The following is a 15,044-nucleotide window of genomic DNA, read 5'->3' on the forward strand; positions in this document are numbered from 1 at the left end:
TAAATTTCAGTTCTTTATTGGTAATATATTTGCAAAAATGTATAAAAACCTGGTTTTGCCTCATTTGATAAGGGAAAACAATTATTTTAAACAATTTTAGAATAAGGCTGTAACAAAATGTGTGAAAAATTAAGGGGTCTGAATACTTTCCGAAAGCACTGTAGTCAATTGTTTTCTATTATATTATCAATATGCTTTCCAAAAGATCATTTAGAATCTATCCTCAAATCAACACTTTCAAGCATTGTTCCATCACTTCAATGAATTTTGAAATTTCCAGCTATGGAGTTCATTCTGTGTCATACCAAACAGCATTTTTTATTTCATTTCACCATTATTTAACCAGGTACGCTAGTTGAGAACAAGTTCTCATTTACAACTGCGACCTGGCCAAGATAAAGCATAGCAGGGTGAACAGACAACAACACAGAATTACACATGGAGTAAACAATAAACAAGTCAATAACACAGTATGATATAGGACTTTGTTTGATTTAAAACCAAATGATTTGCTAGAAACCATTTTTGTAAAGTGTTCAAATCATTTTGGAGTTGCTTGTATATGTAAATGATTTGAACTGGAGGTATACTGCACTGCATCATCAGCGTATAAGTGATCTTGTGTATCCTGACAAATTAGAGGCAATTAATTTATGACTATAGAGATTGATGTACTCCTCTACTGAGTCCAAGAAGTTGTGATTTGTGTCCGTCTATGAAAACTTGTTTTCTAATGCTAAAATATGCAATGAAACCAGTTTAGTGATCTGTTAGTGAAACCAATGTTAACATTTCGCTAGTAAAATAGAATTCCCAACTAAATCAATGATGGCACCAGTTAGTTGGCCTTGGTCAGAGTAAGAATATAAATAATTAGTAAATTTCAATAAGGCTGTAGGTGGTAGAATGGTTGGGTCTAAAGCCAGATTATTTCAAAGGTAATTTGTGTATTTTCAGAACTGCTATGGATTTTTGTTTTTATTTTTTGTAAGACTATCCATATAGGAGGCTTTTCTAGCTTTAGTTTTACCAGTGTTTCATAATTTCTTATAGGACTCCAAATCAGTTGGATCTTTGGTGACCATTTTTTCTACTGTACTTTACCCAGGCTTTATACCCCTTTCTCTGAACAACTGTATTAAGTTAGAGCTAACCCAGGGAAGGTGAAGGCCCTTAATAACCTGTTGTGACTAGGGGGCAATATTTTCATTAAAAAAAAAAAATAAAAATAAAAAAAAAAAACGTTCCCTTAGTAAATAGGATATTTTGTCAGGACAAGATGCTAGAATATGCATATAATTGACAGCTTAGGATAGAAAACACTCTAACGTTTACAAAACTGTAAAAATATTGTTTGTGAGTATAACAGAACTGATATTTGCAGGCGAAAGCCTGAGAAAAATCCAATCCGGAAGTGTCCCATGTTTTGAAAGCGCTGCGTTCCAATGAGTCCCTATTGATCAGTGAATAGGCTATCAACCAGATTACTCTTTCTCCGTATTCCCGAAGGTGTCTACAGCATTGTGACGTAGTTTTACACATTTATGTTGAAGAATACCCGTAAGCGACCACATTGCGCAAGTGGTCACCTGATGCTGCCAGAGAGATTCTTGTGTAAAATACAGAGGTAGCCATTACTCCAATCGGTCCTACTGAAAAACGAATTGTCCCGATGGATATATTATCTAATAGATATTTGAAAAACACCTTGAGGATTGATTATAAACAATGTTTGCCATGTTTCTGTCGTGACTGCAATTTCCGGGCGATTTCTCAGCCAAATGTGAAGAACAAACGGAGCTATTTCGCCTACAAAAATAATATTTTTGGAAAAAAGGAACATTTGCTATCTAACTGGGAGTAAGTAAGGAAATAAAAAACAACAGTAAAAATACAGTGAATAATAACAGTAGCGAGGCTATATACAGTAGCGAGGCTATATACAGTAGCAAGGCTATATACAGGCACCGGTTAGTCGGGCCTAACTTTCACTGTTCTCCAAAGTTGCATGTTTATCACATACCTTTTGTGAATTCAGTGAGAAAGTAATCCCATTGATTTTGGGCTGTTGTGATTAGTTAGAATCTTTGCCAGTTTAAGGATATTAATTAATCAATTAAATAAATCAATATGTCTTAAATTAATCAATTTGGGTGGTGCTTTTGTTATTTTAATTTTCCACGCGAGGACACTCAGGTCCAAGCCACTGTAATTTTTGGTCCAGTTCTTGTCCAATCCAAGGTCATTGTTCCCCCACCATCAGACTGATGCACCTTTGTCTTTTCTAAGTGGCTGCTGGTTGTCCGTCAGAGCACTAAGGAGTGTGGCTCAAGTCACAACATTCATTTGCATAATTTCGTCTGGTGTTGGCGACAGATCAAGCCGCTGCATCCTGCCATAAGGGAGAGAAAGTGTTTGGAATTCAACAGAGACGTAATAAGACCCCCTTCCCACAAGAAACACTGGTTGACCAGCCAATCTTACCGTTTCCTTCTCCAAAACATTAGTACTCCAAACGCTGCAACCAGCAAGATGGTTACTATCACACCACCTACACCTAGGATTTTCATTCAATGGGAACAAGAGAGAAACAAAACCATCAGGAGAAAGGACTCAGACTTACTTCCTGTTATACTCCTTCTCTCCCTCCCTGTAATCTCTGTGTGGTAGCCTACTCACCCGCATATATGGCTGTAGCAGAACTCTTCCCAGTGCTTCCATCTGAGAGTGAGAGAGAAAGAGAGACTGCATAAGTAATTAAAAGTCTTGAGAGATTCATGAGTGTGGTAATAATGGACAAAGGGGCGGCAGGGTAGCCTGGTGGTTAGAGTGTTGGACTAGTAACCGGAAGGTTGTAAGTTTCAAACCCCCGAGCTGACAAGGTACAAATCTGTCGTTCTGCCCCTGAACAAAGCAGTTAACCCACTGTTCCTAGGCCGTCATTGAAAATAAGAATTTGTTCTTAACTGACTTGTCTGGTTAAATAAAGGTAAAAAAACAACAAAAAAAGAATGATGCCAGGAAATGGTTGTAGTGAGTGTGTAGTTAGCATGGCCATGCCAGGGGAGATCAGTGGGAGTGAAGCCAGCTGGCAGAGGAACACAGGCAGTTTTCTCTAAAGACTAGCATTGCCTAGCACAGCGGTTCCAAAGCTAGGGGTCGCGATCCTAAGTCAGGTCACCGGATATAAAAATGGGGTCACGGGAAAATGTTCATTGTGTGGGGAGGCACCGGCAAAGAAGCTCACATCAATACCTTTGTCAGATATATATTTAACTAGGCAAGTCAGTTAAGAACAAATTCTTATTTACAATGACGGCCTAGGAAAATTGGGTTAACTGCTTTGTTCGGAGGCAGAACGACAGATTTTTACCATGTCAGCTCGGGGATTCGATCTTGCAACCTTTCGGTTACTGGCTCAACGCTCTAACCACTAGGTTACCTATATAATTTATGTGATTGCTTGCAATCAAGAGGAAACTGACGAAAAGACTCAAAAACTCACATGATCTCCAATGAGCGTTAGCTGTGAGGGCAGAGGTGCCCATGCATTGACTTTTGTTCGCTATACATGTCGGACATAATATTCTGTCTCACGATTCCTGAGCATGAAACGGCACAGCGGATGTTCAAATCAAATATCTAATAAAAAATGTATTCGTCACATACGCCGAATGTTCAGTGAAATGCTTACTTACGAGCCCCTAACCAACAGTGCAGTTTTATAAAATACAGATAAGAGATAAAAGTAACAAGTAATTAAAGAGTAGCAGTGAAATAACAATAGTGAGTCTATATGCAGAAGGGTACCGATACAGGGTCAATGTGCGGGGGCACCCGTTATAGAGTTATCAAAGTGACTATGCATAGATGACAACAGAGAGTAGCAGTGGTGTAAAGAGGGTGTGTGGGGGGAGGCACTGCAAATAATAGGTAGCCATTTGACTAGATGTTCAGGAGTCTTATGGCTTGGGAGTAGAGGCTTTTTAGAAGTCTCTTGGACCTAGACTTGGCACTCCGATACAGCTTGCCATGCAGTAACAGAGAACAGTCTATGACTAGGGTGATTAGGGCCTTCCTCTGATACCACCTGATATAGAGGTCATGGAAGGCAAGAAGCTTGGCCCCAGTAATGTACTGAGCCGTTCGCACTACCCTCTGTAGTGCCTTGCGGTCGGAGGCGGAGCAGTTGCCATAACAGGCAGTGATGCAACCAGTCAGGATGCTCTCGATGGTGCAGCTGTAGAACTTTGAGGATCTGAGGACCTATGCCAAATCTTTTCAGTCTCCTGAGGGGGAATAGGTTTTGTTGTGCCCTCTTCATGACTGTCTTGGTGTGCTTGGACCATGTTACTTTTTTGGTGATGTGAACACCAAGGAACTTGAAGCTCTCAACCTGCTCCACTGAAAACCTGTCGATGAGAATGGGGGCGTGCTCGGCCCTCTTTTTCCTGTACTCCACAATCATCTCCTTTGTCCTGATGACGTTGAGGGAGAGGTTGTTGTCCTGGCACCACACAGCCAGGTCTCTGACCTCCTCACTATAAGCTGTCTCGTCATTGTCGGTGATCAGGCTGTTGTGTCATCGTCAAATTCAATGATGGTGTTGGAGTCATGCCTGACCGTGCAGTCATGAGTGAACAAGGAGTACAGTAGGTGACTGAGCACACACCCCTGGGGGGCTCCTGTGTTGAGGATCAGTCTAATGGTTTGCAAGCCCTGCCACATGACGAGTGTCAGAGCCGGTATAGTACGATTCGATCTTAGTCCTGTATTGATGCTTTGCCTGTTTGATGGTTCGTCGGAGGGCATAGCGGGATTTCTTATAAGCTTCCGGATTAGAGTCCCGCTCCTTGAAAGCGGCAGCTCTAGCCTTTAGCTCAGTGCGGATGCTGCCTGTAATCCATGGCTTCTGGTTGGGGTATGTACGTACAGTCACTGTGGGGATGAAGTCATCAATGAATCCAATAACTTGTTAAACTATCCACAATTCAATGGAATTGCTACCCTCTGCATGCACAGTGCATTCTTCCATCACATGTACAGCTGATTCGCAAGATCTTGCACACGCATGAGATGCTATTGAGCCCACCCTACTACACTGTCTGAGCCAAGGACTACATACTGTCTGGTAAATTTTGATTAAGGAAAAAGGAAACCGCACACTGCTCTTGACAGTATCACTGATATTTAATAAGCTTACGTATGGAAGGAGGTTTTCACTCAAAATCTCACGATACATGGCCCCATTCATTCTTTCCTTTACACAGATCAGTCGTCCTGGTCCCTTTGCAGAAAAACAGCCCAAAGCATGATGCTTTCACCCCCATGCTTCACAGTAGGTATGGTATTCTTTGGATTCAACTCAGCATTCTTTGTCCTCCAAACACGACGAGTTGAGTTTTTACCAAAAAGTTATATTTTGGTTTCATCTGACCATATGACATTCTCCCAATCTTCTTCTGGATCATCCAAATGCTCTCTAGCAAACTTCAGACGGGCCTGGACATGTACTGGCTTAAGCAGGGGGACACGTCTGGCACTGCAGGATTTGAGTCCCTGGCTGCGTAGTGTGTTACTGATGGTAGGCTTTGTTACTTTGGTCCCAGCTCTCTGCAGGTCATTCACTAGGTCCCCCCATGTGGTTCTGGGATTTTTGCTCACCGTTCTTGTGATCATTTTGACCCCACGGGGTGAGATCTTGCGTGGAGCCCCAGATCGAGGGAGATTATCAGTGGTCTTGTATGTCTTCCATTTCCTAATAATTGCTCCCACAGTTGATTTCTTCAAACCAAGCTGCTTACCTATTGCAGATTCAGTCTTCCCAGCCCGGTGCTGGTGTCCGGTGTTTCTGGTGTCCTTTGACAGCTCTTTGGTCTTGGCCATAGTGGAGTTTGGAGTGTGACTGTTTGAGGTTGTGGACAGGTGTCTTTTATACTGATAACAAGTTCGAACAGGTGCCATTAATACAGGTAATGAGTGGAGGACAGAGGAGCCTCTTAAAGAAGAAGTTACAGGTCAGTGAGAGCCAGAAATCTTGCTTGTTTGTAGGTGACCAAGTACTTATTTTCCACTATGATTTGCAAATAAATAAATTAAATAGAATGTGATTTTCTGGATTTTTTTTCTCATTTTGTCTGTCATAGTTGAAGTGGAGTGGGAAATGATGAAAATTACAGGCCTCTCATCTTTTTAAGTGGGAGAACTTGCACAATTGGTGGCTGACTAAATACTATTTTGCCCCACTGTACCTGATTTTTTTGTTAACTTATGTAAAGTAAATAGTAGCCGACAGCAAAGTGTGTTTAAATCATTTCTAACTTGTTAACAATTTCTGCTAGTTAGTTTTTGCTACCATGAGGGTTTTAGCTTACTTGAGTCTGCTGAGTCTGCTGAGGAGTGTTAATTCACCTGTTTCCATACATATTTCATTTAAAAACATTTATCTTACAAAAGAGTTGTTTAATCTAACTGCTTAACTATTTATCTGTACATGGAATTGTATTTGTTTAAAAAAATATATATATATTCTTCTAATCTTTTTATAGGAAAATGCCACGGGCACTTTCTGATGTGTGGAGACATTTCACTGCAGCTAATGTAGAAGGAAAAGCTGTGTACATTTTCAAATACTGTGCCAAATCATATATGAAGAATGCAACAAAGATACAGAATCATCTGGCCAAGTGCATAAAGTTCCCTGAGCGCTCACAACAAGCAACCTCTGACAAAAGTCCCTCTACTTCTAGTCGAGGTGAAAATGATGAATCAGACAGCTTATCGATAGCAACAGCTCATGCTCTTCCTGGAATCAGAAGTTTTTGTTGACTCAATGGAGGAACATAAGTCAGAGAAATGCTGATGAATGTCTTGCTCAAGCTGTGTATGCAACTGATTCACCTCTGATGCTTACAGGCAATGTGTATTGGAAGAGATTTCTGAATGTTCTTCGCCCAGCATACACCCCTCAAAGCAGACATGCTTTATCTACTAATTTGCTGGATGCAGAGTTCAACAGAGTTCAAGTGAAGGTCAAGCAAATCATAGAGAAAGCAGACTGTATTGCATCCTCCTGGATGATGTATTTTGGGAGAGCGTGGTAGGCAGCCTGAAACTCCTGAAACCTATAGCAGTAGCCATTGCACGGATTGAGGGAGACAATGCCATCCTGTCTGATGTTCAGACTCTGCTTGCAGATGTAAGAGAATAAATCCGTACTGCCCAGCCCACTTCACTGTTACTCCAAGCAGAGGAAACTGCAGTTCTGAAATACATCAAAAAGCATGAAGACTTCTGCCTAAAGCCCATACACGCCGCAGCATGCATGTTGGGTCCCAAGTATGCTTGCAAGAGCATTCTGTCTGGTGCAGAGATCAACAAGGCCTATGTCATCACTACTGTGTCTTGCCACCTTGGCCTGGATGAGGGCAAGGTTCTTGGCAGTCTGGCGAAGTACACTTCCAAGCAAGGGCTTTGGGATGGAGATGCAATATGGCAGTCGTGCCAACATATCTCATTAGCCACCTGGTCGAAGGGACTTTGTGGAACTGAGGCTCTTTCCCCGGTTGCCTCCATCATTTCCAAATCCCACCAACATCAGTCGCCTCAGAGCGCAACTGGTCCTTGTTTGGGAACACACACACCAAAGCACGCAACATGCTGACCAATACAAGGGTTGACAATTTGGTGGCCATCCGGGAAAATGTTTGGCTTTTTGAACCTGACAACAACCCATCCTCAACAAGGTTGGAAAGTGACAGTGAAGATGAGGCCTCAGAGTCTGATGTTCAAGAGGTGGACATTGAGGAGGTCCAGGGAGAAGACATGGAAGCCTGAGAGGAAGACAACCAAAGCTTTAGTTTCTAGACTATCATTTTACAGATGTATGCTGAAAACATTTTTGGGAGATTGGGGATCATTCAATATTCACTTTCTTTTGTTGTTCAGTAAAATCAATCCCATGTGAAGAGTCAACTCATTTAATTAAAGTTCAATTCGTAACAGATACATTTGGGAGACTGATTGAACTGAACACAAGGATGCTGGGTGGGTAAATAAAGAAAAACATTCTACAGATGACTGAATGAATCAGTGAATTCAGAGGAAAGACTTCTTATTGGAGAGAGTCTTTCAAAAACCAACCATGCACCCTTCCCTCGGCGGTGCATTTTTCTAAACAGAAAACAGCATCAGTAAGTGTCTCACATGAGTGATGACTGCTCACCTTCAACGCTTTGAAGTGCAATTTCGGACCTACTTCCCAATCCATTTGACTGTGATCCTGGATCAGTTGACATGCCGGTAAGTGAAATTGAACATGTGATCGAGGTGTCATGTGACCGAAAGCATTCAGGGGTCACCATGGAGGAGTATTGGTTCCTGACTCAAGGGAAATACCCTTCCGTCTTCCTCTGTGCGTTCAAAACAAATGGGAACTCGGAAATCTCAGACTTATGACTTCAGTGCGTTTAAGACAACTGGGACCTCTGAAAAAAAACAATCTCTGACTGGGAAAAATAGTTTTGATCGGTCATCCAACTCGGAATTCCAACTCTGGAACTCAAGCCTCTTTCTAGAGCTCCGACTTTCCAACCTGAAGATTACTGACGTCATTATTTGATCGGGTACTTTTCCGAGTTCTCAGTTGTCTTGAACGCACCATAAAGCTCATGCCACCCTTCGCCAGCTCATATCTGTGTGAAGCTGGATTCCGTGCTCTCGTCTGCATTCAAACCAAATACAGATCGAGGTTGGATGTGACAGCAGAGATGAGGTGCGCACTGTCGACCAAGCCCCTGACTTTGAGAAGCTCCGACACTACATGCATCTAGCACACCCATCTCATGAGTGTTGTTGAGAAAAGATAAATTGTCAGACTAATTTGCAATTGACTGTCATAGCCCGAAATAAAAAAGTAACATTGGCTGTTAATTACATTTGTTTTACATGGTTGGGGCAATGAGAATTTTCAGATATCAAAATGGGGTCGTGGGCCAAAGAGTTTTGGGAACCCCTGGTCTAGCATGAACAACAAAGAACAGTACACCAGAATGGACCATTACCCAACATATATTTTTCTTGCATTTATTTAAGGATCTATCTGTACTATTTAGTAGAGTGATACACTATGGGACAAGTCTCCTCACCGCCACCTGGATCCTCACTGGAGGTTGGGGTTCTGTTGGGGACACAGTAACTCTCTGATGGAGAAACAGTCTTCGTGGAGACAGAGGTCACTGCACTGGACTTATCCACTGGCACTGATGTGATGTCACTGATGATGGTGGTTGTCACTGTAACCGTAGTAATGACCTCTTGGGTCTCTGTGACCGAATCTAGGGTTAGAGGGAAAAGGTCAGAGTAACAGTTTTAACTGACCTGTCCAACTATACCTCATAGAAGCAAGGCAGCAATTGATGAAAATTGGGAGGGACATACGCAGTATTTGAGATAAAAGTGAACTGAGAGTGATTGGTCTTGGGCTAACTCTCTCTGTGGGCACTGAGAGGTGCGTTGTAGGAAATTGAGTTGTCTTGTGGGTTGTTGAAGCTGTTGGGGGAGAGAGGATGAAAGAGGTCTGTCACAGGAAATCAATACAACAAGGACAAGGAATTAAAGTGCCTTCAGAGAGTATTCACACCCCTCGAATTCTTCCACATTTTGTTGTTACAGCCTGAATTTAACATTGATTGAATTGAGCTTTTGTGTCAATGATCTACACACCATACCCCATAATATCAAAGTGGAATTATGTTTTTAGAAATGTTTACAAGTTCATTTAAAACGAAAAGCTAAAATGTCTTGAACATTGCTTAACAAGTCACATAAGTTGCATGGACTCACCCTGTGTGCATTAATAGTGTTTAAAAGTTCTAATGCAGCTGATTAGCTTAATATCAAATCATTTCTCGGTAACAATTAAGTAACTTACTGAGAATTGGTTAAAAAGAAACCAAAATAACAACAATTTTGCTAGGACTGTCTTGGAGTGGTCTGAGTCAGGAGGGGGAAACAGAAAATTAGCTGTTATTAGCAGAGGTTTAGAACTGTCTTTCTAATTGGTCTATTAACTAATTTACCGCATGGTGATGTCACCAGGCAGGCCAAAACGCCATCCCTCCAAAACAGGCTGAAATTTCAGACAGGATTTTCAAACAGCTCCTACACTAAAAGGGTATTATCATAATTTTCACAGTATTAGTGTGGAAATATAGAGTACCAGTCAAAAGTTTGGACACACCTACTCATTCAAGGGTTTTTCTTTCTTTTTTACTATTTTCTACGTTGTAGAATAATAGTGAAGACAAACTTTTAAATAATAAATATGGAATCATGTAGTAACCAAAAAAGTGTTAAACAAATCAAAATATGTTTTATATTTGAGATTCTTCAAAATTGTCACCTTTTGTCTTGATGACAGCTTTGCACACTCTTGGCATTTTCTCAACCAGCTTCAGGAGGTGTGCCTTGTTAAAAGTTAATTTGTGGAATTTCTTTCCTCCTTAATGCAATTGAGACAATCAGTTGTGTTGTGAGAAGGTAGGGTTGGTATACAAAAGAGAGCCCTAGTTGGTAAAAGACCATATTATGGCAAGAACAGCTCAAATAAGCAAAGAGAAATGACAGTCCACTGTTACTTTAAGACATGAAGGTCAGTCAATGCGGAAAATGTCAAGAACTTTGAACGTTTCTTCAAGTGCAGTTGCAAAAACCATCAAGTGCTATGATGAAACTGGCTCTCATTATGACTGCCACAGGAAAGGAAGACCCAGAGTTACGTCTGTTGCAAGTCCAATAGAGCCCAAATAAATGCTTCAGAGTTCAAGTAACGGACACATCTCAACATCAACTGTTCAGAGGAGACTGCGTGAATCAGGCCTTCATGGTCGAATTGCTGCAAAGAAACCATTACTAAAGGACACCAATAATAATTAGAGACTTGCTTGGGCCAAGAAACACGAACAATGGGCATTAGACCGGTGGAAATCTGTCCTTCGGCCTGATGAGTCCAAATTTGAGATTTTTGGTTCCAACTGCCGTGTCTTTGTGAGACGTAGGTGAACGGATGATCTCTGCATGTGTTTGTTCACCCCGTGAAGCATGGAGGAGGTGTGATGGTGTGGGTGTGCTTTGCTTGTGACACTGTCAGTGATTTATTTAGAATTCAAGGCACACTTAACCAGCATGGCTACCACAGCATTCTGCAGTGATACACCATCCCATCTGGTTTGCACTTAGTGGGACTATCACATGTTTTTCAACAGGACAATGACCCAAAATACACCCCCGGCTGTGTAAGGGCTATTTGACCAAGAAGGAGAATGGTGTAGTGCTGATTCAGATGACCTGGCACCCACAATCACCTGACCTCAACCCAATTGCAATGGTTTGGGATGAGTTGGACGGCAGAGTGAAGGAAAAGCAGCCAGCAAGTGCTCAGCATATGTGGGAACTCCTGCAAGACTACATTCCAGGTGAAGCTGGTTGAGAGAATGCAAAGAGTGTGCAAAGCTGTCATCAAAGCAAAGGATGGCTACTTTGAAGAATATAAAATCTAAAACCCTTCTTTGGTTACTACATGATTCCATATGTGTTACATTTACATTTACATTTAAGTCATTTAGCAGACGCTCTTATCCAGAGCGACTTACAAATTGGTGCATTCACCTTATGACATCCAGTGGAACAGCCACTTTACAATAGTGCATCTAAATCTTTTAAGGGGGGTGAGAAGGATTACTTTATCCTATCCTAGGTATTCCTTAAAGAGGTGGGGTTTCAGGTGTCTCCGGAAGGTGGTGATTGACTCCGCTGTCCTGGCGTCGTGAGGGAGTTTGTTCCACCATTGGGGGCCAGAGCAGCGAACAGTTTTGACTGGGCTGAGCGGGAACTGTACTTCCTCAGTGGTAGGGAGGCGAGCAGGCCAGAGGTGGATGAACGCAGTGCCCTTGTTTGGGTGTAGGGCCTGATCAGAGCCTGGAGGTACTGAGGTGCCGTTCCCCTCACAGCTCCGTAGGCAAGCACCATGGTCTTGTAGCGGATGCGAGCTTCAACTGGAAGCCAGTGGAGAGAGCGGAGGAGCGGGGTGACGTGAGAGAACTTGGGAAGGTTGAACACCAGACGGGCTGCGGCGTTCTGGATGAGTTGTAGGGGTTTAATGGCACAGGCAGGGAGCCCAGCCAACAGCGAGTTGCAGTAATCCAGACGGGAGATGACAAGTGCCTGGATTAGGACCTGCGCCACTTCCTGTGTGAGGCAGGGTCGTACTCTGCGGATGTTGTAGAGCATGAACCTACAGGAACGGGCCACCGCCTTGATGTTAGTTGAGAACGACAGGGTGTTGTCCAGGATCACGCCAAGGTTCTTAGCGCTCTGGGAGGAGGACACAATGGAGTTGTCAACCGTGATGGCGAGATCATGGAACGGGCAGTCCTTCCCGGGAGGAAGAGCAGCTCCGTCTTGCCGAGGTTCAGCTTGAGGTGGTGATCCGTCATCCACACTGATATGTCTGCCAGACATGCAGAGATGCGATTCGCCACCTGGTCATCAGAAGGGGAAAGGAGAAGATTAATTGTGTGTCGTCTGCATAGCAATGATAGGAGAGACCATGTGAGGTTATGACAGAGCCAAGTGACTTGGTGTATAGCGAGAATAGGAGAGGGCCTAGAACAGAGCCCTGGGGGACACCAGTGGTGAGAGCGCGTGGTGAGGAGACAGATTCTCGCCACGCCACCTGGTAGGAGAGACCTGTCAGGTAGGACGCAATCCAAGCGTGGGCCGCGCCGGAGATGCCCAACTCGGAGAGGGTGGAGAGGAGGATCTGATGGTTCACAGTATCGAAGGCAGCCGATAGGTCTAGAAGGATGAGAGCAGAGGAGAGAGAGTTAGCTTTAGCGGTGCGGAGCGCCTCCGTGATACAGAGAAGAGCAGTCTCAGTTGAATGACTAGTCTTGAAACCTGACTGATTTGGATCAAGAAGGTCATTCTGAGAGAGATAGCGGGAGAGCTGGCCAAGGACGGCACGTTCAAGAGTTTTGGAGAGAAAAGAAAGAAGGGATACTGGTCTGTAGTTGTTGACATCGGAGGGATCGAGTGTAGGTTTTTTCAGAAGGGGTGCAACTCTCGCTCTCTTGAAGACGGAAGGGACGTAGCCAGCGGTCAGGGATGAGTTGATGAGCGAGGTGAGGTAAGGGAGAAGGTCTCCGGAAATGGTCTGGAGAAGAGAGGAGGGGATAGGGTCGAGCGGGCAGGTTGTTGGGCGGCCGGCCGTCACAAGACGCGAGATTTCATCTGGAGAGAGAGGGAGAAAGAGGTCAGAGCACAGGGTAGGGCAGTGTGAGCAGAACCAGCGGTGTCGTTTGACTTAGCAAACGAGGATCGGATGTCGTCGACCTTCTTTTCAAAATGGTTGACGAAGTCATCTGCAGAGAGGGAGGAGGGGGGAGGATTCAGGAGGGAGGAGAAGGTGGCAAAGAGCTTCCTAGGGTTAGAGGCAGATGCTTGGAATTTAGAGTGGTAGAAAGTGGCTTTAGCAGCAGAGACAGAGGAGGAAAATGTAGAGAGGAGGGAGTGAAAGGATGCCAGGTCCGCAGGGAGGCGAGTTTTCCTCCATTTCCGCTCGGCTGCCCGGAGCCCTGTTCTGTGAGCTCGCAATGAGTCGTCGAGCCACGGAGCGGGAGGGGAGGACCGAGCCGGCCTGGAGGATAGGGGACATAGAGAGTCAAAGGATGCAGAAAGGGAGGAGAGGAGGGTTGAGGAGGCAGAATCAGGAGATAGGTTGGAGAAGGTTTGAGCAGAGGGAAGAGATGATAGGATGGAAGAGGAGAGAGTAGCGGGGGAGAGAGAGCGAAGGTTGGGACGGCGCGATACCATCCGAGTAGGGGCAGTGTGGGAAGTGTTGGATGAGAGCGAGAGGGAAAAGGATACAAGGTAGTGGTCGGAGACTTGGAGGGGAGTTGCAATGAGGTTAGTGGAAGAACAGCATCTAGTAAAGATGAGGTCGAGCGTATTGCCTGCCTTGTGAGTAGGGGGAAGGTGAGAGGGTGAGGTCAAAAGAGGAGAGGAGTGGAAAGAAGGAGGCAGAGAGGAATGAGTCAAAGGTAGACGTGGGGAGGTTAAAGTCGCCAAGAACTGTGAGAGGTGAGCCGTCCTCAGGAAAGGAGCTTATCAAGGCATCAAGCTCATTGATGAACTCTCCGAGGGGACCTGGAGGGCGATAAATGATAAGGATGTTAAGCTTGAAAGGGCTGGTAACTGTGACAGCATGAAATTCAAAGGAGGCGATAGACAGATGGGTAAGGGGAGAAAGAGAGAATGACCACTTGTTATTTCATAGTTTGATGTCTTCACTATTATTCTACAATGAAGTAGAAAATAAAGAAAAACCCTTGAATGACTGTTGACAATTAAATCCATTGTAATTCCACTTTGTAACAGAACAAAATGTGGAAAAAGTCGAAGGGTGCGAATACTTTCTGAAGGCACCGTAGGTCCCAGCCCAGCCCAAGTCAAACAAACACCTGCACACAGTGTGGGGTTGGACACAGAAACCGCGAGAATCACAGAGAGAATCACATCGTGTACTCAGACGGTTGATAAACACAGTCTGATCAATGTCAGTGGACCCTTTCCCTTAGGTCAGCGTTTCCCAAACCAAGGGGGTGCACATTTTGGTTTTTCCCTAGCACTACACAGCTGATTCAAATAATCAACTAATCCTCACGTGTTGAATCAGCTGTGTAGTGTTCGGGCAAAAACCAAAACGTGCAACCCTTGGGCTCCTGAGGACCAAATTTGGGAAACGCTGCCTTAGGTCCATTGGAAATGTACAGAACGTTCCATACAATGTATCTTTCCATATACTGTATCACACAGATCATGTACCCAAAAGGTTAGGAGAAAGTGAAAGTAGTGGTGCTGAATCACAAGAAGTGGAAAGGAGAGAGGATATGTTGACGGCAGTCAGTTATTTTTAGTCTGGTATTACAAGTAATATACACCCACTCCCCTATGGTACTTTCCATTTGCTTTCCATAGTACTTTCA

The 15,044-nt window shown here is 43.8% G+C and overlaps 1 protein-coding gene across 2 annotated transcripts in view; it reads right to left on the reverse strand.

Annotated features, from left to right (window-relative positions):
• The window catches only part of il15ra (interleukin 15 receptor subunit alpha), a 23,117-nt gene continuing 8,073 nt past the window's right edge, over positions 1–15,044 (reverse strand). Inside the window, exons 4-8 of one of the 2 annotated variants that reach the window (XM_035784370.2) lie at positions 9,439–9,549; positions 9,147–9,335; positions 2,680–2,721; positions 2,485–2,557; positions 1–2,392 (exon numbers count right to left, since the gene is read on the reverse strand). In XM_035784370.2, coding sequence (XP_035640263.1) covers positions 2,329–2,392; positions 2,485–2,557; positions 2,680–2,721; positions 9,147–9,335; positions 9,439–9,549 — 479 coding nt within the window. In that variant the 3' untranslated portion in view covers positions 1–2,328. The remainder of the gene's footprint in view (positions 2,393–2,484; positions 2,558–2,679; positions 2,722–9,146; positions 9,336–9,438; positions 9,550–15,044) is intronic. The other variant, XM_035784372.2, reaches the window with a different exon arrangement.

Source organism: Oncorhynchus keta, chromosome 13 (genome assembly GCF_023373465.1).
Source record: "Oncorhynchus keta strain PuntledgeMale-10-30-2019 chromosome 13, Oket_V2, whole genome shotgun sequence".
Taxonomy (NCBI): domain Eukaryota; kingdom Metazoa; phylum Chordata; class Actinopteri; order Salmoniformes; family Salmonidae; genus Oncorhynchus; species Oncorhynchus keta.